The 20,491-nt window shown below is 40.9% G+C and overlaps 1 protein-coding gene across 2 annotated transcripts; it reads right to left on the bottom strand.

Moving 5' to 3' along the window:
• Positions 1-666: 666 nt before the first annotated feature.
• Positions 667-7,185, bottom strand: UXT (ubiquitously expressed prefoldin like chaperone). 2 transcript variants are annotated; one of them, XM_082610156.1, is made up of 7 exons: positions 7,062-7,184; positions 6,777-6,883; positions 5,726-5,807; positions 5,523-5,590; positions 5,145-5,252; positions 976-1,039; positions 667-762 (listed from the first exon to the last, which is right to left on the bottom strand). In XM_082610156.1, exons 2-7 carry the CDS (start codon positions 6,872-6,874, stop codon positions 712-714), a joined length of 471 nt encoding a protein of 156 aa, XP_082466282.1. In that variant the 5' UTR covers positions 6,875-6,883; positions 7,062-7,184; the 3' UTR covers positions 667-711. The 2 variants fall into 2 exon arrangements, with proteins under 2 accessions (XP_082466282.1, XP_082466281.1); XM_082610155.1 differs by having other exon boundaries at positions 667-1,039; positions 7,062-7,185.
• Positions 7,186-20,491: the final 13,306 nt, after the last annotated feature.

Here is a 20,491-nt window from a genome sequence, read left to right on the forward strand (position 1 = left end):
GTAACTCTGTAGTGATTGGCTAGAAAAGACAAATTTAGAACCGAGCGGCTGCCAGACAAGCGAAGGAGTGTTGAGTGGCGGAAACTAAATGCCTACGAGGGCGGGTCGAGCTGCAGCCAGTAATAAAGCAGTGGAATCAGGCTCTGCATCGATTGGCGGAAGCTGGACTCAACCTAGAATAGGGGCTGGACCAGGGAGGGCGGGATCAGCCCTAGACCCATTGCTGGAAGCTGGAACTATCGATAATCAGAAGCTGGGGCAAGGCCAAGGTTGGGCCTAGACGGGCGTGGGTGTAATTTAAGGTACCTGAGAAATGATTGGGGTGTGGGAGAAGGGTAAACCCTAGGGCCAGGAGTGAAAGGCTGCCTTGGGGAACAAACCTCCACCCTGAATCGGCCCATTCTCTAAGGTAATTCAGAGTATTGTACAGGAAAAGAAATGGAAGGGTCAGGTGGGGGCCCAGGTTGTCAAGGCGATGGTATAGAGGGCAAAGCAGAAAGTCAAGTGGCACATTCTGCCAGGGGACAGGCTGAAGACGGGACTTCAGTGGTTTTTAAAGTTTCCACACAGACTGGATCTCTGGGCCTCCTAGTAACTTTGTGCTTTAGAAACAGGGCACTTTCGCAAACAGCAGGGGTTAAGGGGGGAAAGAAGGGCCAATATGACTCAAAGACATTCAGGCTCTTTAATGTCAGGGGAGGTAGGAAGAAGTCAATAGTGAGGCTCCGGGAAGTTCTGCAGGCCTTGTAGTTCTCTAAGCCCCTGAAAAAGAGAACAGAAAAGACTGAACGGAGCCTGGGTCCAGGCCCCACCCCAGGCTTGCTCAGAACTCCCTTCCCTCCGAGCCAGCTCGGCTCCAATTTGACTGCAGTTTAGAGGGAAAGAAGGTACTTCCCATCTCTGGCTCTCTCTTCCTCAGGTCACCGCCCTAAACATTTGGAGATAGAGTCTGGGAATGGGGTGAGTTGCTCTCACCTCTAGCAACATGTGGATATGGGCCTTGATATTCATGGAGTCCTTGGTGAGGCTGTCGCTGAGCCTGGAGAAAAGAAACAAGAAAGGGCAAAGTGGGCCCCACTTATGATCATGAGGATGATGCTTCCTCATCATTTCAGGAACCACCTACATCGTGGATGACTTCCACATGGCAGGTGGTAGGACATCCTATTACCTGGCCTGCTCCTATGCAGAGATGCCTGGCTGCCATCTGGACGGCACAGATTCAGAGACATTTATTGAACGACTACTCTATGCCGGGTCGTTTTAGTTACTGGGGAGATAGCAACAAACACAACAAACAAAAATCTTGGCATCGTGGAGCTCAAATTCTCATTAAGAGGGACAGTGATGGAATAAAACACGGAGTATGTCAGATGGTTATAAGTACAATGAAAAAATTAAATAAGAGAGGATAAGGAGTGCAGGCATGGGGGCTGTAATTCTAATTAGAGTGCTTAGGGATGGCTTCACTGAGAAGCATTTGAGTAAACACTTAAAATGAAGAGGCGAATCATGTGAATACACGGAGGATGAGTGTTCCAGACACAAGGGGCAGCAAATGCAGAGGCTCTGAGGTGGGAGTGTACCTGGCATGTCTGAGGCCAGCCTGGGTAAAGAAGAATAAGCGAAGAGGGGTTGTAGGAGGTGAGGTCACAGAGGGAAGTGGGGGAGACAGATCATGTAAAAGCTGCCAGGCTACGGTAAGGACTCTGGCTTTTACTCTAAGTGAGATGGGAGCCAGGGGATGATTGTGATCAGAGAAGGGATGTGAAACAACTAGGGTTTAAGAGGATCCATCTGGCTGCTGTGCGGAGACTGACTAGGGATAAGGACAGCTAGTGTGGAAGAGGAAGCCCAGTGAGGAGGCTATTGAAATAGTCCAGGTGAGAGATGCAGACTCACACCACAGCGGCAGCAGTTGAGGTGATGAGAAATGATTGGATTTGGGATATATTTTGAAGGTAGAGTCAACAGGATTTACCAAAGGAGGATGCTGGGTGCGAGTGAGAGGACTTAAGAAAGACACCAAGGCCTAAGCAACTGGGAAGCTGGACTTGCCTGAAACCACTCTGGCTCTGGACTGTTGAGTTATGTGAACTAGTCAATTCCTTATATCTATGGCAACTGGGACCAGCCTCACCCAAAAGAATCCTAATTGATACAAAGGATCAAGGAAGGCCTTTCTGAAGAATGAGTAGTAGGAGTTAAACAGTAGGACGGTCTTTTCCACAAAAAGTCCAAGAGGCAGGAAAGAGCTTTTTGAGGAGCTGTCAGGAGACCAGTGTTAGAAATTAAGCAAATGGTGGAAGGAAAGTGGCACAGCATAAGATCCAAGAGGTAGGAAGGGGCTAGATCATGCAGGGTCTTGATATCATGGTAGGAATGTGGATTTTATTGGCTGAGCTATCTGTCAGTGTAGGAGTGTTTTAAAGAAACAAAATACTGTTAATAAAAGTAGAAGGCAACAACATAGGATGTCAAATTGGGAAAAAATAGTATGAACCCATTTATATATCACTATCTCCCAAATTTATATTTTCAATCCAGCCCTCTCTCCCGAACTCCAGCCTTGGGAGTTTTAACTACATCTTCAGAAAATCTACTTCAGTGTTTAACGAACACCTCACACTTAACAGGTCCTAGACTGAACTCCTGATCTTCCCCTCCAAATCTGCTCCTCCCTTATCTTCTCCATCTCATAAAATGGCAATTCCATCCTCCTAGTTGCTCAGCCAAAAACCTGGACTCCTCTCTTTTTCTCACACCCCACATCCAATCAAGCATTCTATTTAAAATTGCAACTGCTCCCTTGGAGGCAATGTTTCTAATCTCCAATCCTTGTTGTTCTCTGCAACATTGTCAACCTGTGACATACTACATCCTTTACTTGTTTACTGTCTGTCTTCCCTGACTAGAATGTAAGCTGCGTAAGGGCAGAGATTTGGTCTGCCTTGTTTCCTGCTGTATCCTCAGGAACAAAAACAGTATGTGGCACATAGTAGGCACTCAAATGTACAAGCTTAGTCTATGAAAGGTTTCAACGCTTTAAAAAAAAGGAGAAAAGTATAAAGTTCACCAAATCCTAGTTGTAACACAAAAGGGATATGTTTAACTTATTGCTACTGATTAATATGTAAGGCAGTGTTAATAGTCATATGGTTATTGTTTCTTCTATAATCATGTCTGCTTATGGGTGTGGATGTGTACTCCTTTCTCTGTAATCAGAAAGAATGTACACAGAGACCTGATCCTCCCACTCCTCAAAGAAACAGACTAGGAACAGAAAGGACTGATAGGCCATTTTGGTTACATAAAATAACCTGAAAGAAAGTTACTTTAAAGTGTGTCCAGAATAACCAAGTATTTTAAAGAAGAGAGCGAGCTACACAGACTCAAATCTTCATCTCCTAGAAAGATTCAATTACTACGGAGTTCTACTAATTATCATAAAGTATTAAGAGATTCACATTTCTCATCACACTAATAGACCAGGTCAGTAAATCAAAAAGACCAGACAGGGGCAGGCAATGACAAATACCTCATTTTGGGGAAAGACATCAAGTCTCATAAAATTAAAACCTATTTGAAAGACTCAGGAATCCTGTGACATAACAAGGAAGGCTTTGTCATAAAAAATTGGACTTGGTCTAAATGGCCACCAAGTTCAGAATTGCATCGGCCTATGAAACCAGGTCCCTCGACCAAACTATTCACCAACTGGCCTGATCAGTAAGACTTAGAAATCCCAGTGGGTCTGAGGCTCATTTGGGTCTATGGACACTGAAATCCTGAAAAGGTTTGAAAAGAGAAGAATTACTGAAACCTAAGGGAGGCAACTCTGGAAGAAATGAATGTAGGAATAAAGAGAAATATAACCTAGAAGGAATCTTACATCAGTGGGGTTCACACTTGTGAGATGTTGTTAATCTAAATGTATTTGCTCAGCGTCCCCTCACTCACTCCTTCTGAGTGAGTGAATGCTCACCATTCTCGGCAGTTCCTCCTAACATGGCGGGCACACTGGTTGCCTTGCCAGGAATGCTCTTCCCCAGACAGCCCTATGGCTTGTTCACTCAACCAAGTGACTCAAATGTCACTTCCTCTGGGAGGCCTTCCCTAGCCACATTTTAGACCTCCCGTCCACACTCCCAATTCCTGTTCCCTGCACAGAACCTTAAACTCAACTGGAGCCCATCCTTTATCCCCACATTACCTCCCCATCACCACCAACAGAGATCTGCTTCAATCCCCACTTAAATCTATTTCCAGCATATGCTTTTAAATTCATTCAACAAGAGTGCCTACTATATGCTATGTGCTGTTCTAGTGACTTGGGATATAGAGAAAATCTCTCCCTTTGCAAAGCTTATATCCTAATGTGAGGAGGCAATGAACATTGTAAAGAAGTAAATTACACAGTCAACATTAGGAGGTCATAAGTGCTAGGGAAACAAAGAAAAAGTAGAACAAGGGAGGGGAATCAGGAGTGCCAGGGGGTGCAATTTTAAAGTTAGGTTATAGAAAGCCTCATTGAGGAAGTGACATTTAAGCAAGACTTAAATTGAATAAGGAGAAAGGAAGCAATGCAGGTACCTGGGCAAAGAGTGCTGTAGGCAGAGAGAAGAGCCCCTGCAATCACGCTGAGGTGGGATCATTCTGAGGGTGTTTAAAGAAGCCTGTGAAGGTTAGTGTGGTGAGAGCACAGTGAACGAGCAGGAAAATTAGCAGGAGGTGAAGTCAGAGGTAATTTGTTTTATTGTTTCTGATTTACAGGCTGAGACCTCCAGGATCTGGTCAAAACTGTGCTGATGTGTAATAGTTATAGTCCTTCTAGAAGGTAAGCCTTCAAGGAACCCTTCTGTCTTGTTCCCTGCCGCCTCCCCACCACCAAGCACAGAGCCTGGCACACAGCAGATGCCCAATAAATTATTGTGTGAGTGAACAATACAAAGACCATTTATCAGTGCTTATTATGTTCTACACCTGAGGCTAAGCTTTGCACCCCCACTTTGCTCAGCCCTAGCCCTGAGGGGGAGGGGAGATGGGTTCCTAAGTATCATCCCAGGCAGCCATGGGGAAAGGGGGAAGAAGGGGGTTGCAAATGGTGGTGTTTTTTAGGCACTATCCTCATGCAATGGACTTACTCTGTGAGGAGACTGCTCTTACGATCAATGAACCTGAGAGCTTCTGCCAGTGTCAACTCCAGGAAAAAACCATATCCAAGGGCCACAAAGATCCGTGAAGTGTCTGGGCTAAGGAAACAGTGGTTAGAGGAAGCGGGGAAGTCCTTATCACTGTTTAGCACACCACACAGTTTGAGATTTTTTTTTACTCCCCTCTCCCCCGTCTTCCCCAAATTGAAGCTCTGGGTGGGCAGGGATTTTGTCCTATCTTATTTACTGTCACATCTCCAGCACCTAGCAGTGTCGGGTACATAGCAAATACTCAAAAAAAAATTTCTGTTGAATGAAGGAAAGAGGAAGCTGAACCCTGTGGACTCAGAGGGGCGGGTAGACACTCACACCACTGTGTCAACGAAGAAGTTACAGCCCAAATCCACCTGCATATATAACTCCGAGTGATTAGCTTCCTGTGGGGCCGGGGAAAAAGAGGTAGGGATCAGTGGTCAATTTTTAGGTTAGGTGACAGGTTTTGGTGTGGGGTATCTCCTCTCTTCCCCCTCCTTTGCCCACAAAAAGATGGTACCTAACCCTGGCATCTTTACCTGGAGTCGCTCAATGACATTTCTCAGTTGAAGGTATTTGGCCAGCTGCTCATATACCTTGTCGCGATGGTCCAGCACCTTTCTGATGGGATAAGAGTAAAATGGTGACCAAGAGGAAGCCCTGTCTCTCTTGGAATACCTCATATCATGACCCTCTGAGACTCTCATGTCACCATGCCCTAAAGAGGTGTTTTAGTGCAGAAGTCAAGATTTGAACTCTGGGTCAGACTACTTCGGTTTGAATCCAGGCTTTCCATTTTACTAGCTGTGAGACTTTGGCAAGTGAGTAACCTTTTTGGAACTCAATTTCCCCATCTTTAAAATAGGAATAACGAGTATTACCTCACAGAGTCATTAGAAGGATTAAATGAGTTTACTATAAAGCATTTAGAATAGTGCCTGCCAAACAAGAAGCTCTATATATGTGTTAGCTATTATTTATTAGCATTATTACACTCTACTCCCAATGCCTCCCTCCAATCAGGATACCCCATTCTCATCCTAGAAAAAAATCCTCCATCCCTTTTTGGATGCTCATAATCCTAGACCTGAAAACTCTACTTCCTCCTCAGATTAATAATGATAGGAATAATAATTTTTCATACTCATTGAGCCTCTAGTATCCAAGTTAAATCCTTTACAAGGACTGAACACGTTGAAAACTCAAAACCACCACATGAGGAAGGGTGCAGTAACTTCCCCATTTCACAGATGAGAAAACTGAGGCACAGAAACTCGAGGCGAGGTACAACGTATTCACACGTAAAGCGAAACGGCGAAGCCAGGATTCGAACCTGAAAACTCGCTCGTAACCCTTAAGTGCCATCTGAACCTGCGCATGCGCGGACACACGCTCCATTAAGACCGCCATGTCTTCCCTCCCCCCACCCCGACACCGTCGCACCCCGGATACCGCCCCTCCTACCCCCTCGAATGGCGCGCGGGGCCGGCTTCTGAACGCCTCACTCACCAATCAGAAGGCTACGCCCTGACTTCGAACGCCCCGCTCACCACGTGCACCGCTCCAAGCGCCCCGCCCCCATTCGCTCACCTCAGGTCCCGCTGCAGCACATCAGAGATGAAAGCCTCATAGCGCAGCACTTTCTCCGCGGTGGCATCCACCGCCCGCCGTTTAGGGGGCGTCGCCATGATGGGCTCCTGAGGGAATGAGGAGGGGGAAGACCACGATAACCACTCAGTTTGCTCTCAAGCACAGTACATCTGCACCCTCTCAACGTTAGGAGTGGGGTCATCCGGCTCAAGCTGGGGGTTCAGCCTTCTGCCCCTCCCAACTCTGGGACCCAGTCACACAGGCACACCCAACCGCGGCCGTTACCTGAGAGCCGCCGGCAAAAAGAAGGGTTGGTAAGAACCTTAGCTTCCGGGTGGCGCGGGTAAATGACGTACAACGAGGGTGCTGGCCAACCAAATAACCAGGTGGTGTGGGGTGGTCCTGAACGGAAGAAAATGCCTGAGAGAAGAGAAGGGCGGGGCTTTACAAAATCCGATGAGATTAAGTAAGGCTGCAGAGGGTGGGAACCGGGACTGAGCGCGGAGCCTATGAGGACTGCGCGTGGTTGGTGGGGGTGGGGTTTAATGGGATTTGGCGGGTTCCAGAGGAGGCGGGATGCACAGGTAGAGAGAGTAAAGCGTTTAGTATTTAAAAGTAGGAGCTTTACAGGGAGATCAGCTCGGTACTTTGTGACCACCTACAGGGGTGGGATTGGGGTTGGAGGGAGACACAAGAGGGAGGAGATATGGGGATATATGTATACCTATAGCTGATTCACTTTGCAGAAACTAACACACCATTGTAAAACAATTATACTCCAATAAAGATGTTGAAAATAAAGAAATAAATAAACAAACAAATGAAGTCCGAGCTTCAGAAGCAGACGGGCTAAAATCGATCCTGGATCTGGTCTGTAAAAAGGAAAGTACATCCTCGTATCGCCCTGGATTTTGATTTTTCACACGGGAAGTTTGGGTTTGACTCCCGATAATGGAAATGACTGTGAGCATTAAAAAAACGTTTTTAAAAGGAGACAGTTTTTCTAAAATGCACCTTTGATGGCTCCAGCTCTGTGGCCCGCAATCTAACTGGGGTTCAAGCAGAGACTGACAATGCACTATGTCTAATCACGTCATTTAATAGGGGCATCAAATGGGGGGTCGCTGAAGTCCTCTGCCCAAGATAGGTTATCTTGTAGCTGAAATAGTTCCTATGTTTTTATTTAAGTGTGTAAGCTTTTTATTAGTTTATTTTTAAGCGCTCAAATTACCGAATGGATTTATTTCCCATGTTAAATTTTCAAATAATAGCATCTAACCCAGTAAGTCCAGGCCTGAGCCTGGAGGAGAACCTGGATGCTGGATCCCCCAAATGATATTCCCACCTGCAGGGCCTAGAGCACCCACCCCTATCAGGGAAGTCTCCCCAGATAATTTGCGGGTTTACGTGTCTTTTAAGCAAGCTTTGTTTCAAATACTCAAAACCTGAGCAAGTCAAGCTTTTCTTTGCCCTTAGAACAAGATGATTGCAAAGGAGATATTGTGAGTTAAAAAATTTTTTTGGTAAATCTTCTCGTGTTACATATGGTTACAATTACATTTAGTTTGATCAAAACAGACACTAGGTAGTTAGACAAATATTATCGAGTTAATCTATACCATTTTCTTGTGAAAAAAAAGGTATTTCATTTATTATCTTTACTTAACATGGAGAGCACAGAGTTCTGATGAGCTGGTGATGGATTTGTGCAAGTCTATTAGCTTACATTCCCCCAAAAACATTTTTTTTTCTTTTAAAAAATGTTTCCAACTTTATTTTTCACATTTCAAACCTACAGAAAAGTGGGCACTGAACACCAATATAGCCTTCACTTAGATTCACCAAATGTTAATATTTGATAGCATTTGTTTTCTCTCGTTTCAGACCATGCAATAATTGTTGACATGGATGCATAGCATTCTGTCTTTTGGATGGCCTCAGATTTTTGATCCAGTCTTCTGTTCCTCGATGTTTGGATGTGTCCAGTTTTTTTCATTGTTATAATCCAGGATAAGATAACAGTCTTTGCTTTCAAAATTTTGTGTGCAACCATGTTTATTTTCTTGTGACAGATTTCTAGGACTGTAATTTATTGATCTAAGGGAGGTCACTGTATTGTAAAGCAAGTGTTAAGTGACAATTGTACACCTACTCCCAATAACAAACTACCTCATCCAAGTTTTACATCGAGGTCAGCACACTGTGGCCCCCAGTTTGCTGAGCCTTGTTTTCCTACTGCCTGCAAGCTAAGAATACTATTTACAATTTTTAAAGGCTTGAAAAAAAGTAAAAAGAAGAATACTTTGTGACATGTGAAAATTATATGAAATTCAAATTTTAGTGTCCAGTAGTAAAGTTTTAAACATAGCCACACTCATTCATTTACTTTGATGAAAGAAATGTTCACACATTGAGGTATGGGGAAGTCATTCTGGCTTATACATGAGTTAACCTGAATTTTATGCTTACTAAAACAAAACAGCCTGTTTGTGGCTTATCAAAATTACACTGTGCATCTGCTTTAATTATTAAAGAAAAGGGCGCATTGACCAGAAGTAAAGAATATCCATGTTAAAGATTAAATGCCTCCCTTCCTGGGATGCCAATGCTGGTACTCCTTCAATGATAAGACTCCCTTCCCCAGTGCTAAGGCCATACTGACTTGCTCTGCACGTGCTGATCTGTTTTTTGTTTTTTGTAACTTCGAAGGAATGTATCCCTGACCTGTTTGATATTCTTTGTTCTGACAAGATACAAAACTCGGCTGAAAACCAAGCTTCTCCGGAGCAGTTCCTCAGAGTTATCTAAGAGTCTGTCTTCTGGGCTATAGTCCTCAGTTTGGCTCAGTTTTACTCTTCTCTATTCCTATTCCTATCATAGATTGTTTACTGATTATTTCTGTCGACAACTTATTGTCTGTGGCTGCTTTCATGCTGTGTTAACCAAGAATTCCAAGAACGGAGGCGTGGTTGAAATGAAGAGGCATTTATTTGGGGTTTGTTAAGACTAGTCCAGGAGACACAGACCCAGGAAGCATTTGAATTGTGTTCTGCAGGACTACGAAATGGGGGAGCTTTATAAAGGCAAAAAAACACCACAAGGTTACATAAATTGTCAAGAATTAGGATTGCAGCTGGTAAGAAGTGAGTGTGCTTGTTAAGCAAGCATTGGCTGGGGTTCAAAATGATTACATAGATGCCAAGGGGGGACTTTGAAACTACAAGGTTGCAACTAGCAACTGCTAGCAGATATTGTTTTGAAAAGGGCTGCTGGTGTCCTTGAGTTTGATACAGTTCAGAGAAAATTCAAGTTCTCAGTGGTGCAGGGATGTGTCTGAGACCAGATCCCCAACAGCTGCCTGACTCCATTTTTTGTATGTCTGAACTGTGATTACTCCATTATAATTTCAATTTGTCATCACTACAATGGCAGAGTTGAGTAGTTGCCAAAGAGACCATATGGCCTGAAAATTCTAAAGAATTTACTATCTGGCCCGTTACAGAAAAAGTTTGCCAATCCTAGCTCTACACAATCATGTCAGTCACCAATACATAGGTTGGGACTATAATAAGCACATGGGCCTCCCTGGCTTCAACTTGTGACCTCTTACTGGCTTATGGGTGGGCGTTTTCAGGCTTCTGGGAGATATGAGGCTCTTATATCTCTATTTATATTTTCTCTTCCTCCAGTCCAACCTCCTATCCCCTAACCTCCCCCAGCTCTGACTTAGAGATCTCTGCCTTTGCCATTACCCAAGAAGAGTAAGAAATAACTGAGGCCCAGATGAGTTATAGCTCATTTGTTCATCCACTACCTACTTTATTTTCCACTGGATATTTGGAACCTGATAAAAATACATCCCATTAGGGCTTCTCTGTTGGCGCAGTGGTTGAGAGTTCACCTGCCGATGCAGGGGACACGGGTTCGTGCCCCGGTCCGGGAAGACCCCACATGCCGCGGAGCGGCTAGGCTTGTGAGCCATGGCCACTGAGCCTGCGCGTCCAGAGCCTGTGCTCCGCAACGGGAGAGGCCACAACAGTGAGAGGCCCGCGTAAAAAAAAAAAAAAAAAAAAAAAAGATTAACACCAAAGAAGATTGGGAAGTAGGTATGAAATTCACATCTGTGCATAGCTGTGAATTTGTCTCTGATCTTCCCACAGCATAGCAAAAAGGAAATTGGGTTAGTTATGTCGATGAAAATAATCATTAAACAATCTAAATATAATAGGAATAGAAAAGAGTTTTATTTGAGCCAAATTGAGGACTCTAGCCTGGAAGGCAGTCTCTCTCAGATAACTCTGAGGAAGTGCTCTGGAGAAGCTTGGTTTTACATCTTGTCAGAAGAAAGAACATCGAACAAGTTAGGGATACTTCCTTCAAAGTTAAAAAAAAAGAAACAGATCAGCACATACAGAGCGAGTCAGTACGGCCTTGGCACCTGGGAAGGGCGTCTTAAACATTGGAATACAACCATTGGCAACCCAGGAAGGGAGGCATTTAATCTTTATCTTTAACATGGACATTTTTTACTGCTGGTCAATGCACCCTTTTCCTTAATAATTAAAGCAGATGCACAATGTAAGTTTGATAGGCCACAGGCAGTTTTAGTTAGCATAAAATTCAAGTTAACTTATGTATATGCCAGAATGACTTCCTTATACCTCAACATGTGAAAATTTCTTCTTCTTTTTTAACATCTTTATTGGAGTATAATTGCTTTACAATGTTGTGTTAGTTTCTGCTGTATAACAGTGCATCAGCTATATGTATACATATATCCCCACATCCCCTCCGTCTTGTGTCTCCCTCCCACGCTCCCTATCCCACCCCTCTAGGTGGTCACAAAGCACCGAGCTGATCTCCCTGTGCTATACAGCTGCTTCCCATTAGCTATCTATTTTACATTTGGTAGTGTATATATGTCAATGCTACTCTTTCACTTTGTCCCAGCTTACTCTTCCCCCTCCCCGTGTCCTCAAGTCCATTCTCTCCCTCTGCGTCTTTATTCCTGTCCTGCCCCTAGGTTCAACAGAACCATTTTATTTTTTTAGATTCCATATATATGTGTTAGCATACGGTATTTGTTTTTCTCTTTCTGACTTATAACCATAATTCAAAAAGAGACATGTACCATAATGTTCATTGCAGCATTATTTACAATAGCCAGGACATGGAAGCAAACTAAGTGTCCATCAACAGATGAATGGATAAAGAAGATGTGACACATATATACAATGCAATATTACTCGGCCATAAAAAGAAACAAAATTGAGTTATTTGTAGTGAGGTGGATAGACCTAGAGTCTGTCATACAGAGTGAAGTAAGTCAGAATGTGAAAATTTCTTTCATCAGTTATGTGATTTGTATTGTTTATGGGGGAAAAGCATACCAGTTCATCAGCAGAAGGAAATATTTCATGGCACTCAGCAGGAAACTATAAAATTAGAACTCTCCTTCACTTCCTGCACTAAAATGAATTCCAGATGGATTAAAGATTTACATGTAAAAATAAAACTATGAGCGTGCTAGAAGGAAACAAATGGAAGAATCTTTTATTATTCTCTCAGAGTGAAGTCCTTTCTAATCATGACATAAAATTCTCAAGTCATGAGAGAATATACTGATACATTGTGTACATAAAATTAATGTATGCATGGTTAACTTAAAAAGCCTTAAAGCCAAATGACAAATGTGAAGAAAAATTTGCAAGAGATACAATCAATGGCTAGTTTACTTAATATATAAAGAGCTCTTACAAATCAATATAAAAGGCCAATAATTTAAAAGGAACTAGACAGAGACAATTCATAGATATACAAATCACTTTTATTTACTTATTTATAATATTATTTATTTATTTATTTGGCTGTGCCGGGTCTTAGTTGCGGCACATGAGATCTTCAATCTTTGTTGCAGCATGTGGGACCTTTAGTTGCAGCATGCAGGATCTTTAGTTGTGGCATGCAAACTCTTAGTTGTGGCATGCATTTGGGATCTAGTTCCCTGACTAGGGATTGAACCTGGGCCCCCTGCAATTGGGAGCACGGAGCCTTAGCCACTAGACCACCAGGGAAGTCCCACAAATCACTTTTAAATACATGAAAATGTGTTCATCCTAAATCATAATAGAGAAATGCAAGATAAAGTTATGAAATGCTGTTTTTCATCTATCAGGTTGGAAAAGACCAGAAAGATATGTAATACAGTTGACCCTTGAACAACAGGATTAGGGTTTGATCTGCATGGGTCCAATAAATATACTGGAAAATTTTGGGGAGATTTGCGACAATTTGAAAAAACTTGCAGACGAAACATGTAGCCTAGAAATATTGAAAAAATTAAGAAAAAGGTATATCATGAATGTGTAAAATATATGTAGATACTAGTCTATCCCTACAGAGGCATAAGATGAGTGGTATAAATATAAAATAAATGGTGTTAGTTTTCTTACTGTTTTATAACTTTGCTTTCAAAGAATAACATTACCATACAGTATTCCTCTCTCCTCTCTCTCTCTCTCTCTCTCTCTCAGTTGGAGAAACTGAGTATCAGCTTATAATCACAGGTAACTGATGGTTGTTTAACAGTAACCTTGTTTCTAAATTGGGAGATTGGGATTGACATATACACACTACTATATATAAAATAGATAAATAATAAGAACCTACTGTATAGCACAGGGAACTCTACTCAATACTCTGTAATGGCCTATATGGGAATAGAATCTAAAAAAGAGTGGATATATGTATATGTATAACTGATTCACTTTGCTGTACAGCAGAAACTAACACAACATTGTAAATCAACTATACTCCAATAAAAATTAATTTAAAATTTTTTCAAAAAGTAAAAATAAAAAAGTAACAGTGTTTCTAATATTGTATTATGAATATGACAAATACTGTATGCCATAAAAATTTTATAATTATTCATTTATTAGTGTATAGGCTAGGCTACTATGAAACAATTGTATCAATTATACTAGCCTATCATAAAGCAATCATACTGTGCTTCTTCACTATCAAGCATGAAACATTATAACTATAAATAAATATGAATATCTTTTTCACATTATCTTTTCATTTTTGATGTCTAGAGTTAGTAATACAGATAACATCTACAGTGTTCTGTTTTTAATGTTTCTTTATTTATTTGGCTGCACCGGGTCTTAGTTGTGGAGTGCAGGATCTTTAGTTGCAGCACGTGGGATCTAGTTCCCTGACTAGGGATCGAACCCAGGCCCCCTGCATTGGGAGCGTGCAGTCTTAGTCACTGGACCACCAGGGAAGTCCCTACAGTGCTTTGTATCATATAAGGCAATATTGATGTAGGTACTGACAGACGATTCATCTTGTAAACAGATGACTTAAACTTATCAATCAATACAGTACAGTACTATAAATGTATTTTCTCTTTCTTATGATTTTATTAATATCATTTTCTTTTCTCTAGCTTACTTTATTGTAACGATACAGTATATAATACATATAACATACAAAATATGTGTTTATCAACTGTTTACCTTATCAGTAAGGCTTCTGGTCAACAGTAGGCTATTAGTAGGTAAGTTTTAGGGAAGTCAAAAGTTATACGTGGATTCTTATGGGGAGCACCCCAACCCCTATGTTCTTCAAGAGTCAGCTATATACTGTTGGTGTCACAGCTTAAGTTCTCTGGGAAGCAGATACTGAGATAGAATAAGTAGTGCAGGTTTATTGGGCAGTAACACCTGTGAAAGAAAAAGGTGGGAAGGAGGATTGGGCAGGATTGGAAGCTGTCAGACCATGATGCCAGCCTGACAAAGTTGCAGCTAGCTGAACGAGGAGCTCCAGAGCAAAGATGACCTGTTAGAGGAGTCCTGCCTCACACTTTGAACCACCTCATTGCTCAGTAATTGGCTGGGGACAGTGGGACCTTGGCGCTAAAGCTGAGGTGAACCGCAGCAGAGCTAACAACTGGAGACTCTCAAGTAACCATACCTCTCGAAGCTGGGCAATGAGTCCTTTCTTGAAGAGGAGTCTGACAGGCTCATCTCCACGTTGGCTGCAGTTGACAGCTATGTGGGAAAGCAAATATTGTTACATGCTGTTTGGGGAGTAAACAGAGGAATATATATATATATTTGAATTTTTAAAATTTTGTTTATTGTAAAATATACCTAAGATAAAATTTACCATTTTAACTATTTTTAAGTGTACTTCAGTAGCATTAAGTACATTCACACTGTTCTGCAACCATCTCCACCATCCATTTCCAGAACTTTTTCATCTAGAATATCTTTAACTAGTTTAAAATACACCCAACTCTTTGATCCAGAAATTCCACTTCTAGGAATTTATCCCACAGGTATATTAGCACCATTATGTATTGAAGTACAACCAGAACATGCATGGCAGCATCGTGTGTATTAGCAAAATATTAGAAACAACCTGAATGTCCATCAATGGTGGACGGGTCTAATTAAGGTACATCTGTACAAGAGAACATGAACTATTCACCAGAAAGTTATAATCCAGGACCTGTATGTACCCAACAACATGGCCTCAAAATAATAAAGTTTACAAATAAAATTCTAAAACTTCTTTTACGATTTCTTGTAAGCCAGACAGACCACCCAGCAAAGAATTCTCTTAGTCTTTGTTTCTCTAGAAATGTATTTTGTCTTCATTAAATTTTTGAAATTTTAAAATAATTGTAGTTTCACTAGAATTTGCAGAAATAGCACAGAGAGGTCCTGTGCATGTTCATCCAGTTTCCTGCAATGGTTAAATCTTACATAACTATAGTACAATATTGAACAAAGGAAACTGACATCAGTATGATGTGTGTATATAGATAGTTCTATGCTGTTTTATTACATGTGCAGATTCAATAACCTCTACAACAATCAGGATACAAAAATATTCTCACGCTGAAATTATCTGCCTCATGCTACACTTTCATAGTCACACACACCCCTCCCTAATATCTCTTAACTCCTGGCAACCACTAATCTGTTTTCCATTTCTATAATTTTGTCATTTCAAGAATGTTTTATAAATGGAATTATACAGTATGTGTCCTTTTGAGATTTAATTTTTTTCTCTCAGCATAATGCCCTGGAGATCCATCCAAGTTGTTGCAGGTATCAATAGCTCCTTCTTTTTGTTGCCGAGTAGTATTCCATGGTATGGATGTATTACAGGGTGTTTAACCATTCACCTATTGAGGGACATTTAGGTTGTTTCCAATTTTTGTTTTTGTTCTTTTAAATTAATTTTTATTGGAGTATAGTTGCTTTACAATGTTGTGTTAGCTTCTACTGCACAGCCATACATATACATATACATATATCCCCTCCCTTTTGGACTTCCCTCCTATTTAGGACACCACAGTGCATTAAGTAGAGTTCCCTGTGCTATACAGTATGTTCCCCTCAGTTGTCTATTTTATACATATTATCAATAGTGTATATGTGTCAATCCCAGTCTCCCAATTCCTCCCATCCCATCCCTTTCCCCCTTGGTATCCATATATTTGTTCTTTACATCTGTGTCCAATTTTTGGCTATTACCAATAAGGTTGCTATGAACAATTGTGTACAGATTTTTGTGTGGATTTAAGTTTTTATGTCTCTAGGTTAAATGTCCAGGAATGCTATTGTTGGGTTGCATGGTAGTGATGTTCAATTTCTTTAAGAAACTGCCAAACTATTTTCCAGAGTGGCTGTAACATTTTATAGTCCCACCAGCAATGTATGAGTGACCCAGTTTATCTGCATCCTCTCTAGCATTTGGTGTTGTCACTATTTAAAAAATTTTAGCCATTCTAATAGGCGTGTAGTGATATCTCATTGTGGCCTTAGTTTGCATTTCCCTGATAGCTGAAGATGTGGAACATCTTTTCCTGTGCTTGTTTGTCATTCGTATATCCTCTCTGGTGAAATGTCTTTTCACATCCTTTGCTCATTTTCTAATTGGCTTGCTTTTTTTTTTAACACTTTTGAGTTTTCAGAGTTCTTTACATACTCTAGATACAAATCCTTTGTCATACATATGGTTTGCAAATATTTTCTCCATCTGTCTTTTTGTCCTCTTAATGGGGTCTTCTGCGGAGCAAAAGGTTTTAATTTTTGGAGTCCAAGTTATTGATTATTTTTCTTTTTGGATAATGCTTTCGGTGTTATACCTTCACAAGCTTAGCTCCCAAAGATTTTCTCCTATATTTTATTCTAAAAGTTTTGTAGTGTTATGTTTTACACTTAAGTTTACGATGCTTTAAAAAACAGCTTTACTGAGATATAATTCATATGCAATAAAATCCACACATTTGAAGTGTACAATTCAGTGGTTTTTAGTATATTCACAGAGTTGTGCAACATCACCACAATTTAATTTTCAAACATTTTCATCACCCCAAATCGAACTCCTGTGCCCATTCTTCAGTCCACTCCAGCCCTAAGCAACAACAAATTTATTTCCTGTTTCTGTAGAGATGCATATTCTAGACATTTCATATAAATGGAAACATACAATATGTGAGCTTTTTTTTTTTTTTCTTTTCTGCGATATGTGGGCCTCTCACTGTTGTGGCCTCTCCTGTTGCGGAGCACAGGCTCCGGACCCTCAGGCTCAGCGGCCATGGCTCATGGGCCCAGCCGCTCTGCTGCATGTGGGATCTTCCCGGACCGGGGCATGAACCCGTGTCCCCTGCATCGGCAGGCGGACTCGCAACCACTGCGCCACCAGGGAAGCCCCATGGATATTCTTTATTTGATGAGTCATTGCCATCATACTTACCTTTAATTCTCTAAACATAGTTTCTTTTATTTATATTTATAATAGCTGTTTTGAAGTCTTTGTCTACTAAGTGCAGCATATGGGCCCCTTCGTGCACAGCTTCTACTGAATGCTTTTTTCCTGTGTATAGGTCATACTTTTTTGTTTTCTTGCATATTTCATAATTTTTTGTTGTTTTTGGGGGGAGGTGTGAAAACAGGATATTTTAGATAATATATTGTAACAGCTCTGGATTCTGATCCCCTCAACCTCTAAGGCAGCAGTCCCCAACCTTTTTGCTACCAGGGACCGGGTTTCATGGAAGACAATTTTTCCACCAAAGGCGGGGTATGGTTCAGGAGGTAATGCGAGTAATGGGGAGCAATGGGGAGCAGCAGATGAAGCTTCTCTCACTCGCCTGCCACTCACCTCCTGCTATGTGGCCTGGTGCATAACAGGCTGCGGACCTGGGGGTTGGGGACCCCTGCTCTAAGGGATGTTTTTGTTTGTTTTGTGACTTGCTTGGACTATTTCTAAAGAGTGTTTTTCCTCAGTGTCTGGCTGCTTTTATTTCTGCTCAGTGTTTAAAAACATTGTTTTTGTATATTTAAGCCTGGCCTTGTTAGGGTAGTCCCTGGGTCAGCACAGCTTAGCTGTCAGTCAATGATTGGTCAGAGATTATACTAGACACCTTGAGGCAGTAAGGCGACTACCCTTTGCTGATGGATCTGTGTGTAGCTTGGGGGAATGCATTAAAAGTTCAGCTATTTTCCAAGTATCTCCTGGCTTTTACTGTCTACATTTACAGTGTTTTATGTTCAACCAGGGTTGAGTAGCTTGCTAGGGCTGGCTCCAGTTTTTCCTGAAGATACATGAAGATTTGCTCATGTGCGCAGTTCTTCTAGATCACTTGGTAATTAGGATCTTATCAAGGCCTGTCTTCTCTGTGTCATTCCCTGAATCTCCCTGTTAAATTTATGACCGACTTGTTGGTTTATTGCTTGCCCCAATCAGTATTGAGGCCTCAGGCTAGCTGTGATGTTGACCTTTCCTGATTGTTAGCCACTGAGATCACTGATGTTTTTGATAATGCCCCTGGGCATGGAATTTTCCTCACTCTGCTCTAAAAAAGTCAGCCCCCTCCTGCAGCAGAGCTGCTTGTCCTTGGGGACTGTTCTTTCCTAGTGAAACTTGCTGTGTCTCAGAGCTGGAGCGGGCAGGAACAGCTCCAGGTTAAAACATTACAGACTCCCATCATTCTTACTGAGATTCAAGTAGATTTTCTCGAATAAGCACTTTTCAATTTGTTGTATAATTTTGGTCAATTTCCAGAGTCTTTAACTGGTTGTTTTTTGACAATTTTGTCCACTTTTGTAGCTGCTTTTTGGGGAAAGGATTTGCCAAGCTCCTCACTTAGCCATTCTAGAAGTCTCTCCATTCCTGAAACTAGATTTTTTGATTGCATCATTTAATAAGTGTTAGTATGCTTAATGAAAATTTGTGCCAGTATAAATTAACAGTTTTGATACAAAAGACTTATGCATTCTGTGACTTAGACTCTTAATCAGTTCCAAAAATGCTTAGCCACCATGCAGAGTCTGCATTTTTATACGTTTATTCATATATACGCGATGCTTGTGACACATGAGAATGAAGAGATATTGCATTATTGCCCAAAATGGGTGACAAAAGTTTGAAGTATCAATAAATGAGTAATATTATTACTCTCCTTATTAATGGTGCCTTTATTTCAGGAACTAGTTTTTTGTCTTTTTTTCACATGTTAGGTCTGTTTAACATTCTTTTCTCACTTCTAGGGGAAAAATGTGTTTCTCCTTTACTATCCCTCATAGCAGATGAAATATTGCCTCCTTGCCATGGACATTTCAGTTCATACATTGACATGCTCAATCAGATGGTGTTTAAAGTATGTATTAATACTTACATAAAGAAACTAGATATCACTTTAAGCTTCCTCTGCTACTTCTTTCTTTTTTAAAACTTTTATTGGAGTATAGTTGATTTACAATGTTGTGTTAGTTTCAGGTGCACAGCAAAGTGAATCAGTTATACATATACATATATCCACACTTTTTTAGATTCCTTTCCCATATAGGCCATTACTGAGTACTGAGTAGAGTTCCCTGTGCTATACAGTAGGTCCTTATTAGTTATCTATTTTATATATTGTACTACTTATTTCTTAAGCTGTTACCTTAGATTAGGTAATAGGAATAATTTTGTGGTTTTATTTTTCTGTAACCAACTGGAAGAATGATTAATGTCACATTCTAATATGTTCTGAAAATTTAAAGACTTTAATTTAAAATTGTGGTTTCTAAGATGATTTCATCTAAAATGATTCTCCTGGTATCATAGAGTGAAAACAAGTTCTAAAGAAGGTTAATGTTATTTATTTATTTATTTATTTTCTGCACTGCACAGCTTGTGGGATCTTAGTTCCCAACCAGGGATGAACGCGGGCCCTCAGTAGTGACAGCGAGGAGTCCTAACCACTGGACTGCCAGGGAATTCCCAGTGAATATCATTCTTGTTATTACAAGTATCTGGTTCAGATTTTTCTTATCCCTCTTAAGAATATTTTTAATTCAGAGAAGGCTAATTTTAGAATCTTAAGTCTGTTTCCCTTTAAATATTCTATAATATTTATCCAACAAGTTTAAGTTCTGAAAATGCCTTGATAGACATAAATTGTAGATAATATCTCAATTTATGGTCTTACAAATGAATTGTAATTTGTGTATTTTTTTGTTATTTTGTCATCTGTAATGGTTATACACAAATACTTCTTTGAGTTATTTTTGTTTTTGTTAGTTATGTTTGAAACTAAGCACTGTGAAAAATTATCAATCCACTAAAAATTGCTTTAAAAAAAGTCTGCCAGGACTTCCCTGGTGGCGCAATGATTAAGAATCTGCCTGCCAATGCAGGGGACA

This window comes from Mesoplodon mirus, assembly GCF_964341445.2.
Source record: "Mesoplodon mirus genome assembly, chromosome: X".
Classification (NCBI taxonomy): Eukaryota; Metazoa; Chordata; class Mammalia; order Artiodactyla; family Ziphiidae; genus Mesoplodon; species Mesoplodon mirus.

What these genes read in the sequence shown, in the direction of transcription:
- UXT (XM_082610155.1), bottom strand. Translation starts at nt 6,874, where the DNA reads ATGGCGACGCCCCCTAAACGGCGGGCGGTGGATGCCACCGCGGAGAAA. An exon ending in TTCTTCGTTGACACAGTGGT is followed by an intron (nt 5,253 to 5,522) that starts GTGAGTGTCTAC and finishes CTGTTTCCTTAG; the next exon opens with CCCAGACACTTCACGGATCT. An exon ending in AAGAGCAGTCTCCTCACAGA is followed by an intron (nt 1,040 to 5,144) that starts GTAAGTCCATTG and finishes TCTTTTCTCCAG; the next exon opens with GCTCAGCGACAGCCTCACCA.